Below are 13,360 nucleotides of genomic sequence, written 5' to 3' on the forward strand. Positions count from 1 at the left end.
CGAAACTACTCAGGACATCCAAAAAAATTCCATCTAAAGTATACATAGTTTAGTACATGTTTGTGTACCCTGTACAGTAACATGTATGATGTAAACTATGTGATAACACTTAGCATATATAACTGTTTTAAAAACATAAAAGATGATAAAATGAAACTGTGCCTATAGTTGTGACCATGTGAGCTGTCCTTATGGAATCTAACTCCTGCAGGAAAGATGAGCACATCTATACACACAATTGCCAAAAAGGGTCTACCTCTAGTATTCATTCATTCATTCATTCCACAAATATTTATGGAGAAAATACTATTTTTTAAAAAGTCTCGCCGGGCGCGGTGGCTCAAGCCTGTAATCCTAGCACTTTGGGAGGCCGAGACGGGCGGATCACAAGGTCAGCAGATCGAGACCATCCTGGTTAACACGGTGAAACCCTGTCTCTACTAAAAAATACAAAAAAAAAAAAAAACAAAAAAACTAGCCGGGCGAGGTGGCAGGCGCCTGTAGTCCCAGCTACTCGGGAGGCTGAGCCAGGAGAATGGCGTAAACCCAGGAGGCGGAGCTTGCAGTGAGCTGAGATCTGGCCACACTGCACTCCAGCCTGGGCGACAGAGCTAGACTCCGTCTCAAAAAAAAAAAAAAAAAAAAAAAAAAAAAAAAAAAAAAAGTCTCATTACTATTATTATTATTATTATTTTTTGAGTCTTAATTTCAGAGTTTTATTGTATTGCACTAAAGGAACAGCAGGATGGTTATACAATTTTCTCTCGTTCAGTTTTGAAAATCTTAAGTACCTGCAAATTCTTAAGAATACCTTTACCACCAGATTAGAACAGTAAGAATAACCAATTTCTTAATAAGTAATGTCTTACAAATAAAAACACATTTAAAATACCTTTAAATGCATTCTTCACAAGTAATTCAGCATATATTTTTATATCATGTTTACTTATGCTTAAGAATTAAAGCAAGTATATTTATTACTCCAATGGAAATATGGGAAATCTCTCATTCATGCAATATACAGGGATAATATTCAAGTAGAAGGGAAAATTCCCGCTTTTACTTTTGTAAATGGATCCGTATATAATCATCTACATGACAGATAAGGAAACCCATGAAGTTTCCCACTAGTCAGATACACATTTTCAATTCATCAGAAGCACCTGATATCTACAGCTAATTTATAATTAGATACTGTTTCAATGAAACCAAAATGAGCCCTACAAGTTCCTATGAACAAAAGCTTCCAATGTACTAGGACAGTCAGTAATTAATGCATCATTCAGAGGATTATGGCTGTTCCTTAAGAAGTGCAAGTTCAAACCTGTCAACACCAGAGGTAATCATTTTATATTAATTTATACGTAATTCCATTTAAATTCTTTATCCAAGTATAATATATGAAAACAGTCTTTCCACAAGCAAAAAATGTGGAAACATTTAAAAATAAGGAGTCATTTTTTAAAGTAACTGATCAGATTCCACAGGCTACTCTTGGACAGGATCTTGCTGGATAGAATCCCTTCATTTGGTGGCTTTTTGCATGCACTTAACTGGACCAATTCTTCTGTGTGTTGTTCTAAGAGCTCACCAAAACATAGATCATGCCGTATAGGTAGTAAAAAATGCTAGAAGATAAAAAGCTAATTTGCACCATCCTTCCTTCTGACAATATGCTAGAATATCTGCATTCATGATGGTTGTAGGGTCATAGAGTCCTGGGCCACTCATCACTGGTCTACTCATATACCTCCAAATATGATATGCCAAGAGGGGCATGTTGAGGCCCAGTGTAAGCCACTCCGCTGCACAGAGAAACATGACACAGAAGAAAGCGTGGATGAGGTACTCTGGGAGTACAAGGGGATTCAGGGTATTACACTGGTCTATAGGATTCTTGTAATCAGTCTTCAGCTCATCAAATGCTATAATGTGCCAAATGGCGAAGAAGATGAGCGCGGCAGTGAGCAGCAGCGCCAGCATGTAGCAGAAGGCCGCGAACGTGAACGCCATGGTTAGGGAGGAGGCTACTATTATTATTATTTTTGTACAGACAGGGCCTCACTATGTTGCCCAGGCTAGTCTTGAACTCCTGTCTCAAGCCATCCTTCCCCCTCAGCCTCTCAAAGTACTGGGATTACAGGTGTGAGCCACCATGTCCAGCCAATGGAGCAAATACTATATACCAGGAAATAGACTGAAGATTCAGAGATGAACTTTCTTTTGGGGAAGATCATAAATAAATAAACATACAATATAATGTTGGGTAGTGAAAAGTGCTTTGAAAAAGCAGAGTAAGGGGCTAGAGAGAGAGAGATTGGTTAGTGCTGCTTAAGAGAGGGTGGTCAGGGAAGTCATCCCTAAGAAGGTTTGAACAGACAGTCTCGTGAATTTGGTGACAGGACCGCAGGATGATGCCCCAGTACGGTGAAGAAAGGAGCTCCCCGTGCAACAAGGAAGTATATGGCAAAAGCCAAGGAGGTCCCGTGTGGAGAAGAAGATTAGTCTTTAGGTGGTGAGGCATGACAACTGCCTTCAAATTCTTACAGACTAGTCATATAGAACAGTGGCTTTCAAACAGTTTGACTGTGACTCATGGTAAATGCATTTTATATTGTGATCCAGCACGCACACACGCATATGACAAACTAAAACTTCACAAAAGACTACAGACTCTGACTTGCATTTTGAAAATCACCAATGTGGAAGAGAAATGAGACTTATTTTGAGTTGATTCCAAGGGTAGGAATTAGGACGGGTAGAAAAAAAAAGAGAGAATCAGCTTTGATTCAGGAAGGAACTTTCTAGCAATCAGAACTGCCCAACAGTGAACTTCCCCCAGGAGTTTTTAAACTGTGTTCTGATGAAACCTAGCATTCTGTGAATATTCAAGAGAGTCAAATATTTGCCCTCCACCCAGCCATCCCTTATTTGCTTCATATTTTGAAAACTATATATAATATTCTAACTTCAGAAACCCAATCAGGTCAGGCACTGTGGCTCACTGTAATCCCAGTGCTTTGGGAAGCTGAGGTGAGAAGATCGCTCGAGGCTAGGATTTCGAGACCAGCCTGGGCAGCATAGTGAGAAATTGTCTCTATGAAAAATTTTAAAACTAGCCAGGTGTGGTGGCAGGTGTCTGTAGTCTTCCAGCTACTCTGGAGGCTGCGGTGGGAGGATCACTTGAGCCCAGGAGTTTGAGGTTGCAGTAAGCTATGATTGCACCACTGCACTCTAGCAACTGAACAATACAGCAAGATCCTATTTCTAAAAATAATAACAACAAACCAATCATACCCACTCGGGTACTAAATGTCAAAATTTAGCAAGTTAATATTTAGTGTGTGCTGCCTGAGAGATTATTAGAGGTTAAGGAGTGAGTAGAAGTCAGACTTCCTGAGTTCAAAGCCTGATTCCACCTTTCTTCTAATGTGACTTTGGGCAAGTCACTTAACCCCCCACCAAACTTCAGTTTTCTCATCTGTGAAAAATGGGGATTATACCTCACTGGATTGTTGTAAAAATTGCACGAGGTATTCCATAGAAGACATTTAGGACTGTACAGGCTCAATAAATGATAGCTATTATTTTAAGTTGTTAATTTGATATCCCTGTGCATATATTAAAACCTACATTAATACAAGCCTGCTGCAGGACAGGCAGTATTAACCACTTCACATGGATCAGCCTGAGAGGAAGGTACTGTTATCACTCCCAGTTTATGGAGGAGGAAATGGGCTCAGAAGGTTAAGTGACTCATCCAGAATCAGAGCTAAGTGGCAGAGCATAATCTTGAACTCAGGACTGGATACTCTGGACTGCTGCACTGGCCCCCACCTAGGAATTGCTTAAACATATGTTGTTGATTCACAAGGTGGTATATCTTCACTGCTCTTTCTTAGATTCTAGGCCCATGCCATCCTGTCATGAACAGTTATACAAGCAAGTGGACCAGTGAGGCACATTTGGGCAGTGCTCTGTTCACATCTGGCCTGCACCTGCTCTCATCCTGCCTTCACAGGTATGCAGTGAGAAGACTGGAATAGTGTAGTCGTTTGGTGGTAGGATTGGGGATTGTTTTTTATTTGTCTGTTTGTTTGTTTTGAGATGGAGTCTCACTCTGTTGCCCAGGCTGGAGTGCGGTGGTGCAATCTTGGCTCACTGTGACCTTCACCTCCTGACCTTCTCCTGCCTCAGCCTCCTGAGTAGCTGGGACTACAGGCGCACACCACCATGTCTGGCTAATTTTTGTATTTTTAGTAGACACGGGGTTTCACCGTGTTAGCCAGGATGGTCTCGATCTCCTGACCTCATGATCCACCCGCCTTGGCCTCCCAAAGTGCTGGGATTACAGGTGTGAGCCACCGCGCCCGGCCGTGGATTGGGGATTATTTAAAATTTTTTTGTAACATCATATTTTCTTAAATGTTGACAGTGTACATACATTATTATTACAGTAGTCCTCCTTTATTCAAGGGGTATATGTTCCAAGACCACCAGTAGATGCCAGTGAAACAGTGGATAATACCCAAACTGATTACTGTCAATCAGACTGTTTCCGTTCATATCTTCCACTCACAAATTTAATGCTTTTTCCATCTTGAGTAAGCACTTGTCATGCTCTGTGGCTACTTACAGTCTGAGGTGAAGCACCAAAACTAGCACCAATTTTTTTCCCCTTTGAAATTTCATGGATAAAAGTTTTATTCTTACTGTAGATCTTAGCAGCCTCAGAATACAGTTTTTTCTTGCCTTATTAAGTCAAGAACGTTCACCTTTTCACTTAAAGGAGGCACTTTACAGCTTCTCTTTGACATGTCCAAAGTGCTGGCATCAGTACTCTTGTGCTTTGGGGCCATTATTAAGTAAAGTAAGAGTTACTTGAACACAAGCACTGAGACAACGTGTCAGTGGATCTGACAATCGTGATGGCTACTGAGTGACTAATGGTGGAGTAGCAAATACAGCTTGAATGTGCTGGACAAGGATGATTCACATCCCAGGTGGGGTGGAGTCAGACGATACGAGATTTCATCACATGCCTCAGAATGGTGCATAATTTAAAGCTGATGAATTATTTATTTCTGGAATTTTCCATTTAGTATTTTCAAACCACAATTGACCATGGGTAACTGAAACTGGAAAATGAAGCTACAGACAAGGTGGACTACTGTATAACAGGAAGCTTACTATTTTTCTAATCACTCATAATTCAGGAACACTAATGCATTGTTTAATAACAGCTTTATTAAAGCTAGGGCAGTAGATGGTTCTTACTAAAATGGCATAACATTGAGGGGTGGTAAATGAATAGTGGCTGCTTTGGTTATTTTTTGAGACAGGGTCTCACTTTGACACCCAGGCTGAAGAGCAGTGGCATGAACATAGCTCACTGCAGCCTTGACCTCTTGGGTTCAAGTGATCCTCCTGCCCTGGCCCCTAAGGTAGCTGGGACTACAGGCGTATGCCACCATACCTGGTTAATTTTTATATTTTTTGTAGAGACGGAGTTTCACCATGTTGCCCAGGCTGGTCATGAGCTCAAGCTATCCCCCAACTTCAGCCTCCCAAAGTGCTGGGATTACAGGAGTGACCCACTGCACCCAGCCCTAGCGGCTGCTGTTATAGACACTAAAAGACCCTGTTAAGCTGGATTGGTGATTGTACTTTGATCATTATTGACTCGTTTCTGTTGTTTTGAATCTCTTAATTTCTTGAAGAATGTTGTCAATAATTCTATTAAATATCAAATTTTTGGTATAGATTGTCCACCAAAAAAAGTTGAGAATTGCTGCTGTGAGGATTACAGACTAAAGTAAGGAAAAATACTGTGGGGAAAGGGACTAGTAGAGCATCAAATCATTTATTCAATCCTTTACTCATTAGTATATATAAATGGTATAAGTTTCTTAGGGAAAAAAATAGGCAAAATGAAACCCAAGTCTGCTAATGAAAAATAATTGCTATGGAAATTACATTGTGCCCTTGCTATTAACAACTAAAAAGTAGTTAACTATGTTAAACAACTCACAATGGACAACAGGCACAGTATAATAATCCCTGAAGGAAGAAAAACAAGGTGAGTCCTACAATTGCCCCCATTTAGTACCGGGGTCAGTTTTTAGGTCATATTGTAGGAAATCCAAATGAATTCCAAATGAGTTGAGAAGATAAAAATAAGAACTCAGAGAGGCCAAAGAGGCTAGAATTTATAGGGAGAACCCTAAAGGAAGGAGCTGCACCAAAAATGTTCAGAAACCTGAAAGAGAGGTCTCTTTATGTTTTTGGCTGAGCAGTAATCTGCACATGCATGAGAATGTGCTAAGATGGTCATTAGCACATTAACATAAGATTCTCATGCACATGCATGAGAATAAACTAAGACTGGGGAAATACCCACCAAAAGACCATAGGCTGAACAATTTCTGGGGCTTAAACAGATCTGGGAATGTTTCATGTTACCATAAACCAGAATGGAGAGACATGGTATTAGATAGGAATTGGGTAGAGTTCACAGAAAGGTCATGCCTTAGTAGTGGGGATAAATTATTCCCAGAGTAAAAGCTGCTCTGGACTTGCCGTAACACAGTTTGAAAGCTTGAAAGGGTCAGATGGATCTACAAGTTACTGAAAAGTGTTCCACATCCTTTACAGGAATATGTCAAAACCCAGCACTCAGCAATGTAAAATTCAAAATGTCTAATATCTAATACAAAATTACCAGACATGAAAAGATACAGGAAATTATGACCCATATCTGAGAGGAAAATCAACCATAGGAACAGACTTAAAAATGACAGATTTTATAATTAGTATAAAGAAATGTTAAAGCAGCTATTATGAATCTTACAAATATGCCCAAGGATGTAAAGAAAACTGAACACGATGAGGCTAGAAATGGAAGACATGGAAAAAGAGCCCAAATGTAACCTCTAGAAAGAAAAAATACAATATTTGAAATAAGAATACAATAGATGGGATTTGCAGCTGAGTAGAGACTTCAGAAGATCAGTGAACTTGGCTGCGCATGGTGGCTCATGCTTGTAATCCCAGCACTTTGGGAGGCTGAGGCAGGTAGATCACAAGCTCAGGAGTTCAAGACCAACCTGGCCAAGATGGTGAAACCCTGTCTCTACTAAAAATACAAAAATTAGCCAGGCATGGTGGCAGGCACCTGTACCCAGATACTCGGGAGGCTGACACAGAGAATTGCTTGAAGCTGGGAGGCAGAGGTTGCAGTGAGCCAAGACTGCACCACTGCAATCCAGCCTGGGTGACAGAGCGAGACTCCATAAAAAAAAAAAAAAATCAGTGAACTTGAAGACATGACAATATAGACTACCCAAATGAAGGGCAGAGAGAAAAGAGACTTAAAAATAATAAACGGAATATCAATAACCTTTGGGAAAATATATCTAATATAACTGTAGCCCCAGGAAAGAAGGGAGCAGAGGTAGAAAAAATTTTGAAAAAATAATGGCTGAATATTTTCCAAATTTGATGAAAACTATAACCTGCAGATTAAAGAAGTTCATTAAAACCAAACCCAAACATTAAAGACACAAAGAAAATTATGCCAAGGTACCATGAAAATAAAACTGCTGAGAGGCACATAGAGTTGTCAAAGTAATAGAAATAGAAAATACAATGGTGGTTGCCAGGGGTTGCAGAGAAAAAGGAATGGGGAAATACTGAGGAAACACCATATTGTAGGAAATACTGGGGAAGTACCATATTAGTTAATGGGTATAGCATTTGAGTTTTTCAAAATGAAAAGATTTACAGAGACGGATAGTGGTGATGGTTGCACAACATTATGAATTTGAATTCCACTCAGCTGTACACTTAGAAATGGTTGAGATGGCAAATTTTTATGTTACGTGTATTTTAACATAATAAAAAATTGGGAAAAATCAAATAGCTGAATGAAAGTAATACACAGAAAAGCTTAAAATTTGATGGATAAAAAAAGAATTATTACTTACAGAGGAATCAAAATAAGAATTACAGTGGCCGAGGCGGGCGGATCACGAGGTCAGGAGATCGAGACCATCCTGGCTAACACGGTGAAACCCCGTCTCTACTAAAAATACAAAAAACTAGCCGGGCATGGTGGCGGGCGCCTGTAGTCCCAGCTACTCAGGAGGCTGAGGCAGGAGAACGGCATGAACCTGGGAGGCGGAGCTTGCAGTGAGCCGAGATTGTGCCACTGCACTCCAGCCTGGGTGACGGAGTGAGACTCCGCCTTAAAAAAAAAAAAAAAAAGAATTACAGTGGACTTCTCATCAGAAACTATGCATGTCAGAAGACAATGGAATAATATAAAAGTGTTTGGGAGAGGTAGGAAGACAAAAGAAAAAAACTATGAACCCATAATTCTATACCCAGTAAGAATAACTTTCAAAAATAAAAGAAAAATAAAGACCATTTCAGACAGACACAAACCTCGAGAATGCAGTATCAGAAGACCTGCACTACATGAAAAGTTAAAATAATTTCTGTAGATAGAAGGACTATGACACTAGAAAGAATCTTGAATTTACACAAAGAATTGAAAAGCACTGGCCGGGCGCGGTGGCTCAAGCCTGTAATCCCAGCACTTTGGGAGGCCGAGGCGGGCGGATCACAAGGTCAGGAGATCGAGACCACAGTGAAACCCCGTCTCTACTAAAAATACAAAAAATTAGCCGGGCGCGGTGGCGGGCGCCTGTAGTCCCAGCTACTCAGGAGGCTGAGGCAGGAGAATGGCGGGAACCTGGGAGGCGGAGCTTGCAGTGAGCCGAGATCGCGCCACTGCACTCCAGCCTGGGCAACAGCGTGAGACTCCGTCTCAAAAAAAAAAAAAAAAAAAAAAAAAAAAAAAAAAAAAAGAATTGAAAAGCACTGGAAATGATAAAGTTAAAATACATTTTTTTCTTATTTTAATTTCTTTAAGAGATAATTGAGTGTTTAAAAACAATATGAAATTAATAATATATGTAGAAGTAAAATGTATACAAAAGTAACAGAAAAGATGGAAGGTAGGAAATGGAAGTGTATTGTAAAGTTCTTACATTATATGTGAAGTAGCATACTATTATTTGACTGTGATAAATTAAAGATGTATACTGTAAACCTTAAATCAATCACTATACATAATTATAGCTAATAAGTCAGAAATGAAGATAAAATGGGATCATAAGAAATATGCACTTATTCTCAAAGGATCCAAGAAGAAAGAAACAAAGGCCCATATAACAAGTAGGAAATTGATAGGTTTAAGCCCAACCTTATCAAGTGCTACATTAAATGTAAAAGTTCTAAACACTCCAATCAAAAGGCAGAGTTTGATTAGATTAAAAACCAGGACCTAATATATGTTGTCTTTAAAAAAACATCTTTAAATATAAAGACACATTCCTTCCAGCAGAAGTGTGAAGAAAACTCAATAATTAAGTATAAAAATACAAGCAGGTTAAAAGTAAAAGGACAGAAAAAATAGAGTGTGCTAATAGTAATCAAAAGAAAGCTGGAATGGCCATGTTAATATCAGAAAAATAGACTTTAGAACAAGGAATATTACCAGGGATAAAGCAGGGTATTTCGTAATGATAAAGGGGTCACTTCACCAAAAACATAAAAATTATAAATGTTCATGCACCTGGTAATAATGCTTCAAAATACACAACAACAATCGACAAAGCTTAAAAGAGAAATAAACAAATTCACAATAATATGATATGGGAATTTCAACCCTTCTCTCTTAGTATTGATAGAATGAATACATTGGAAATCAGTAAGGATGTAAAAGACTTGAACAAACTATCAGCCAGTTCCACCTAACTGACATTTATAAAAACCCCCATTCAACAACAAAAGGAAAATTCAAATCAACAACAAAAAGATAACTAGAGAATCCCCCTGACTACTTGGAAATTAAACATCAGACTTCCAAATAAGCCATGTATAAAAAAGAAATTACAATGAAAAAAAAAAGATATTTTAAACTGAAAGAAAAATGAAAACACAACATGTTAAAATATATGAGATGCTACTAAAACGGTGCTTACAGGAACATTTAAGATATTAAATACATGTATTAAGAAAGAAGAAGGCACTGGGTGCGGTGGCTCATGCCACCTGTAATCCCAGCAATTTGGGAGGCCATGGTGGGCAGATCACTTGAGGTCAGGAGTTCGAGACCAGCCTGGCCAACAGGGTGAACCCCCATCTCTACTAAAAATACAAAAGATTAGCTGGATGTGGTGGCGAGCGCCTATAATCCCAGCTACTGGGGAGGCTAAGGCAGGAGAATCACTTGAACCTGGGAGTTGGAGGTTGCAGTGAGCCCAGATTGTGCCACTGTACCCCAGCCTGGGCAACAAGAGTAAAACTCCATCTCAAAAATAATAATAATAATAGTAATAATAAAGAAGGATCTAAATTCAATTATTGAAGCTTCCACCTAAAAAGCTAGAAAGAGAAGAACAAATGAAACCCAGTGTAAGCAGGAAGAGAGAAAAGATAATCATAGAGGTCAATGAAATAGAAAATTTAGAAAAACAGTAGAGAAATATCAATAAAACCACATGCTGTTTTCTTTTTAAAAAATCAATACATTGGTAAACTTCTAGCCAGACTTGCCAAAAATATGTAAAACACAAATTACCAGTATCAGGAATGAAGTAGGGACATTACTACAGAATCTGCAGATATTGAAAGGATGATAAATAACTTTATGCCAGTAAGTTTCATGACAGATGAATGGAAAAATTTTCTTGAAATATACAAATTACCAAAGCTCAGTTAAGAAGAAATAGATAATCTGAAGAGCCTGTATCTATTAAGTTAATGAACTTTATCGTTAAAAATCTTCCCACAAAGAAAACTCCAGGCCCAGATGGCTTCACTTGTAAATTTAAGGAAGAACTAACACCAATTTTATACAAACTCTGCCAGAAATTAAAAGAGAAAAAAAACACCTTCCAACTCATTTCATGAAGCAAGCATTACCCTGATGCCCAAATCAAAGACATTTTTAAAATGAAAAAGAAAGCTACAGATTAATAGCCCTCGTGAACACAGGTGCAAAAATCCTTAACAGAATTTTAGTAAATTGAATCCTTCAGTATATAAAATATATGATAATATCTTATGACCAGGTAGCATTTATTCCAGGAACACTAGGTTGTTTTAACATTTGAAAATCAATGTAATTCAATTAATATATTCACAAAGAACGATTATATGATCACTCCATAGATGCAGAAAAAGTATTTGATAAAATTGATCACCTATTCCTGTTAAAAACTCTTAGGAAACTAAGATTAGAAGTGATAACAAGGTTTTATTAAAAAAAACTACAACTAACAAACTAACATTATACTTAATGCCGAAAGACTGAATGCTTTCCCACTCAAGCTAGTAACAAGACAAAGATATCCACTATTGTCACTTCTGTTCAACATTGTACTGGATGCCCTAGTCATTGCAATATTACAATAAAAAGAAATAATAGGCATACAAATTAGAAAGGAAGAAATAAAACATTTTTTCATATATGACATGATTATATATGTAGAAATTCCTAATTGACAAAAAAGCTACTAGAACTAAAAAAAAAGTTTAGCAAGTTTGCAGGATACAGTATCAATATATATAAATTACTTAAATTTCTGTACACCAGCAATAAACAATTAGAAATTTAAAAAATTTTAAGGCCATTTTTATGACATAAAAATATGAAATACTTAGGAATCAGTTTAAGAAAATATGTGCAGTATTTGTACACTGATAACTGTAAAATATTGCTGAGAAATTAAATAATATCTAAATAAATGGAGAGTATACCATATTAATGGAATATAACACTCAACAAAGTTAAGATGTAAATTCTCCCTAAATTGTTCTATAGATTCAATGCAATCTCAATCAAAATCCAGGGAGGTTTTTTTTTTGTTGTTGTTTGTTTGTTTTGTTTTTTTGGTTTTTTAAAGCAGAAATTGACCTGTAAGTTATATGGTAAAAGAGCTAGCACAGGAGCTAATATAGTCAAAATAATTTTGAAAAATAAGACAAAGTTGGAACTACCTGATTTTAAAACTTATTCTAAAGCAAGATCGTGTGCTGTTGGTATAAGGATATACACAGAGTTCAAAAGAACAGAATAGAGGGCTGGGCGCGGTGGCTCAAGCCTGTAATCCCAGCACTTTGGGAGGCCGAGACGGGCGGATCACAAGGTCGGGAGATCGAGACCATCCTGGCTAACACAGTGAAACCCCGTCTCTACTAAAAAAAAATGCAAAAAATCTAGCCGGGCGGGTTGGCGGGTGCCTGTAGTCCCAGCTACTCGGGAGGCTGAGGTACGAGAATGGCGTAAACCCGGGAGGCGGAGCTTGCAGTGAGCTGAGATCCGGCCACTGCACCCCAGCCTGGGCGACAGAGCAAGACTCCGTCTCAAAAAAAAAAAAAAAAGAACAGAATAGATAATCTAGAAATGGCACTATATCTATCTAAATAAACACATACACACACAGTAGATTTTTGATGAATGTGCCAAGATAATTCAGTGAAAAAAGGATATTCTTTTTAGCAGATGGTGCTGGATTAATTGAATCTCCAAATGTAATAAAATGAATCTGACCCTTACCGTAATACCGTATACAAAATTTAATTCAAAATGGATCCTAGGCCTAAATGTAAAAGCTAAAACTATACAACTTCTAAAAGAAAATGTAGGAGAAAATATTTGTGACCTAGGCAAACGTTGCTTAGATCTGACAAAAGAAATCTTAAAACCTTAAAAGAAAATTTTGACAAATTTGATCAAAATTTTAAAATTTGCATTCAAAAGATAATGTTAAGAAAATAAAAAGGCAGACATCAGCTGGGGAGCAAATATTTTCAAAACATATATGGTAAAAGGCTTGTATCCAGAATGTATTAACTTTTACAACTCAGTAATAACCCAATGAAATCCAATCGTTTTTGGTTTTTATGGTTTTTTTTTTTTTTTTTTTTGAGATAGGCTCTTGCTCTGCTGTCCAGTCTGGGGTGCAGTGGCGCTATCATGGCTCAGTGCAGCCTTGATTTCCTGGGCTTAAGCAATTCTCCCACCTCAGCCTCCAGAGTAGCTGGGACTACAGGCTGGCTAATTTTTTATTTTTTGTAGAGACGGGGTCTCACTATGTTGCTTACGCTAGTCTCGAACTCCTCGCTTCAAGCAATCCTCCTGCTTCAGCCTCCCAAAGTGTTGTGATTACAGGTATGAGCCACCATGCCTAGCCCCAATTTTTTTGTTTTAAAGGCAGAAGATTTGAATACACTTCACTAAAGAAGATAAATAAGCACATGAAAATGACACTGAGATACCACTGTAAAA

General features: G+C 38.1%; 2 protein-coding genes across 6 annotated transcripts in view; one reads left to right on the forward strand and one right to left on the reverse strand.

Annotated features, from left to right (window-relative positions):
• STPG1 (sperm tail PG-rich repeat containing 1) overlaps positions 1 to 13,360 on the forward strand; it is a 59,143-nt gene that overhangs the window by 989 nt on the left and 44,794 nt on the right. For 3 of the 5 annotated variants that reach the window (XM_074016818.1, XM_015440783.4, XM_074016815.1), the window contains exon 2: positions 3,903 to 4,021. The exons of the other annotated variants lie outside the window; for them this stretch is intronic. The gene's annotated coding sequence lies outside the window, so the exon portion shown is untranslated. The remainder of the gene's footprint in view (positions 1 to 3,902; positions 4,022 to 13,360) is intronic. 5 annotated transcript variants of the gene reach the window in all.
• LOC123570031 (protein cornichon homolog 1) lies at positions 692 to 2,026 on the reverse strand. The gene has a single exon (XM_045378056.3). It carries the CDS (start codon positions 2,011 to 2,013, stop codon positions 1,603 to 1,605), a length of 411 nt encoding a protein of 136 aa, XP_045233991.2. The 5' UTR covers positions 2,014 to 2,026; the 3' UTR covers positions 692 to 1,602.

This window comes from Macaca fascicularis, chromosome 1 (genome assembly GCF_037993035.2).
Source record: "Macaca fascicularis isolate 582-1 chromosome 1, T2T-MFA8v1.1".
NCBI lineage: Eukaryota > Metazoa > Chordata > Mammalia > Primates > Cercopithecidae > Macaca > Macaca fascicularis.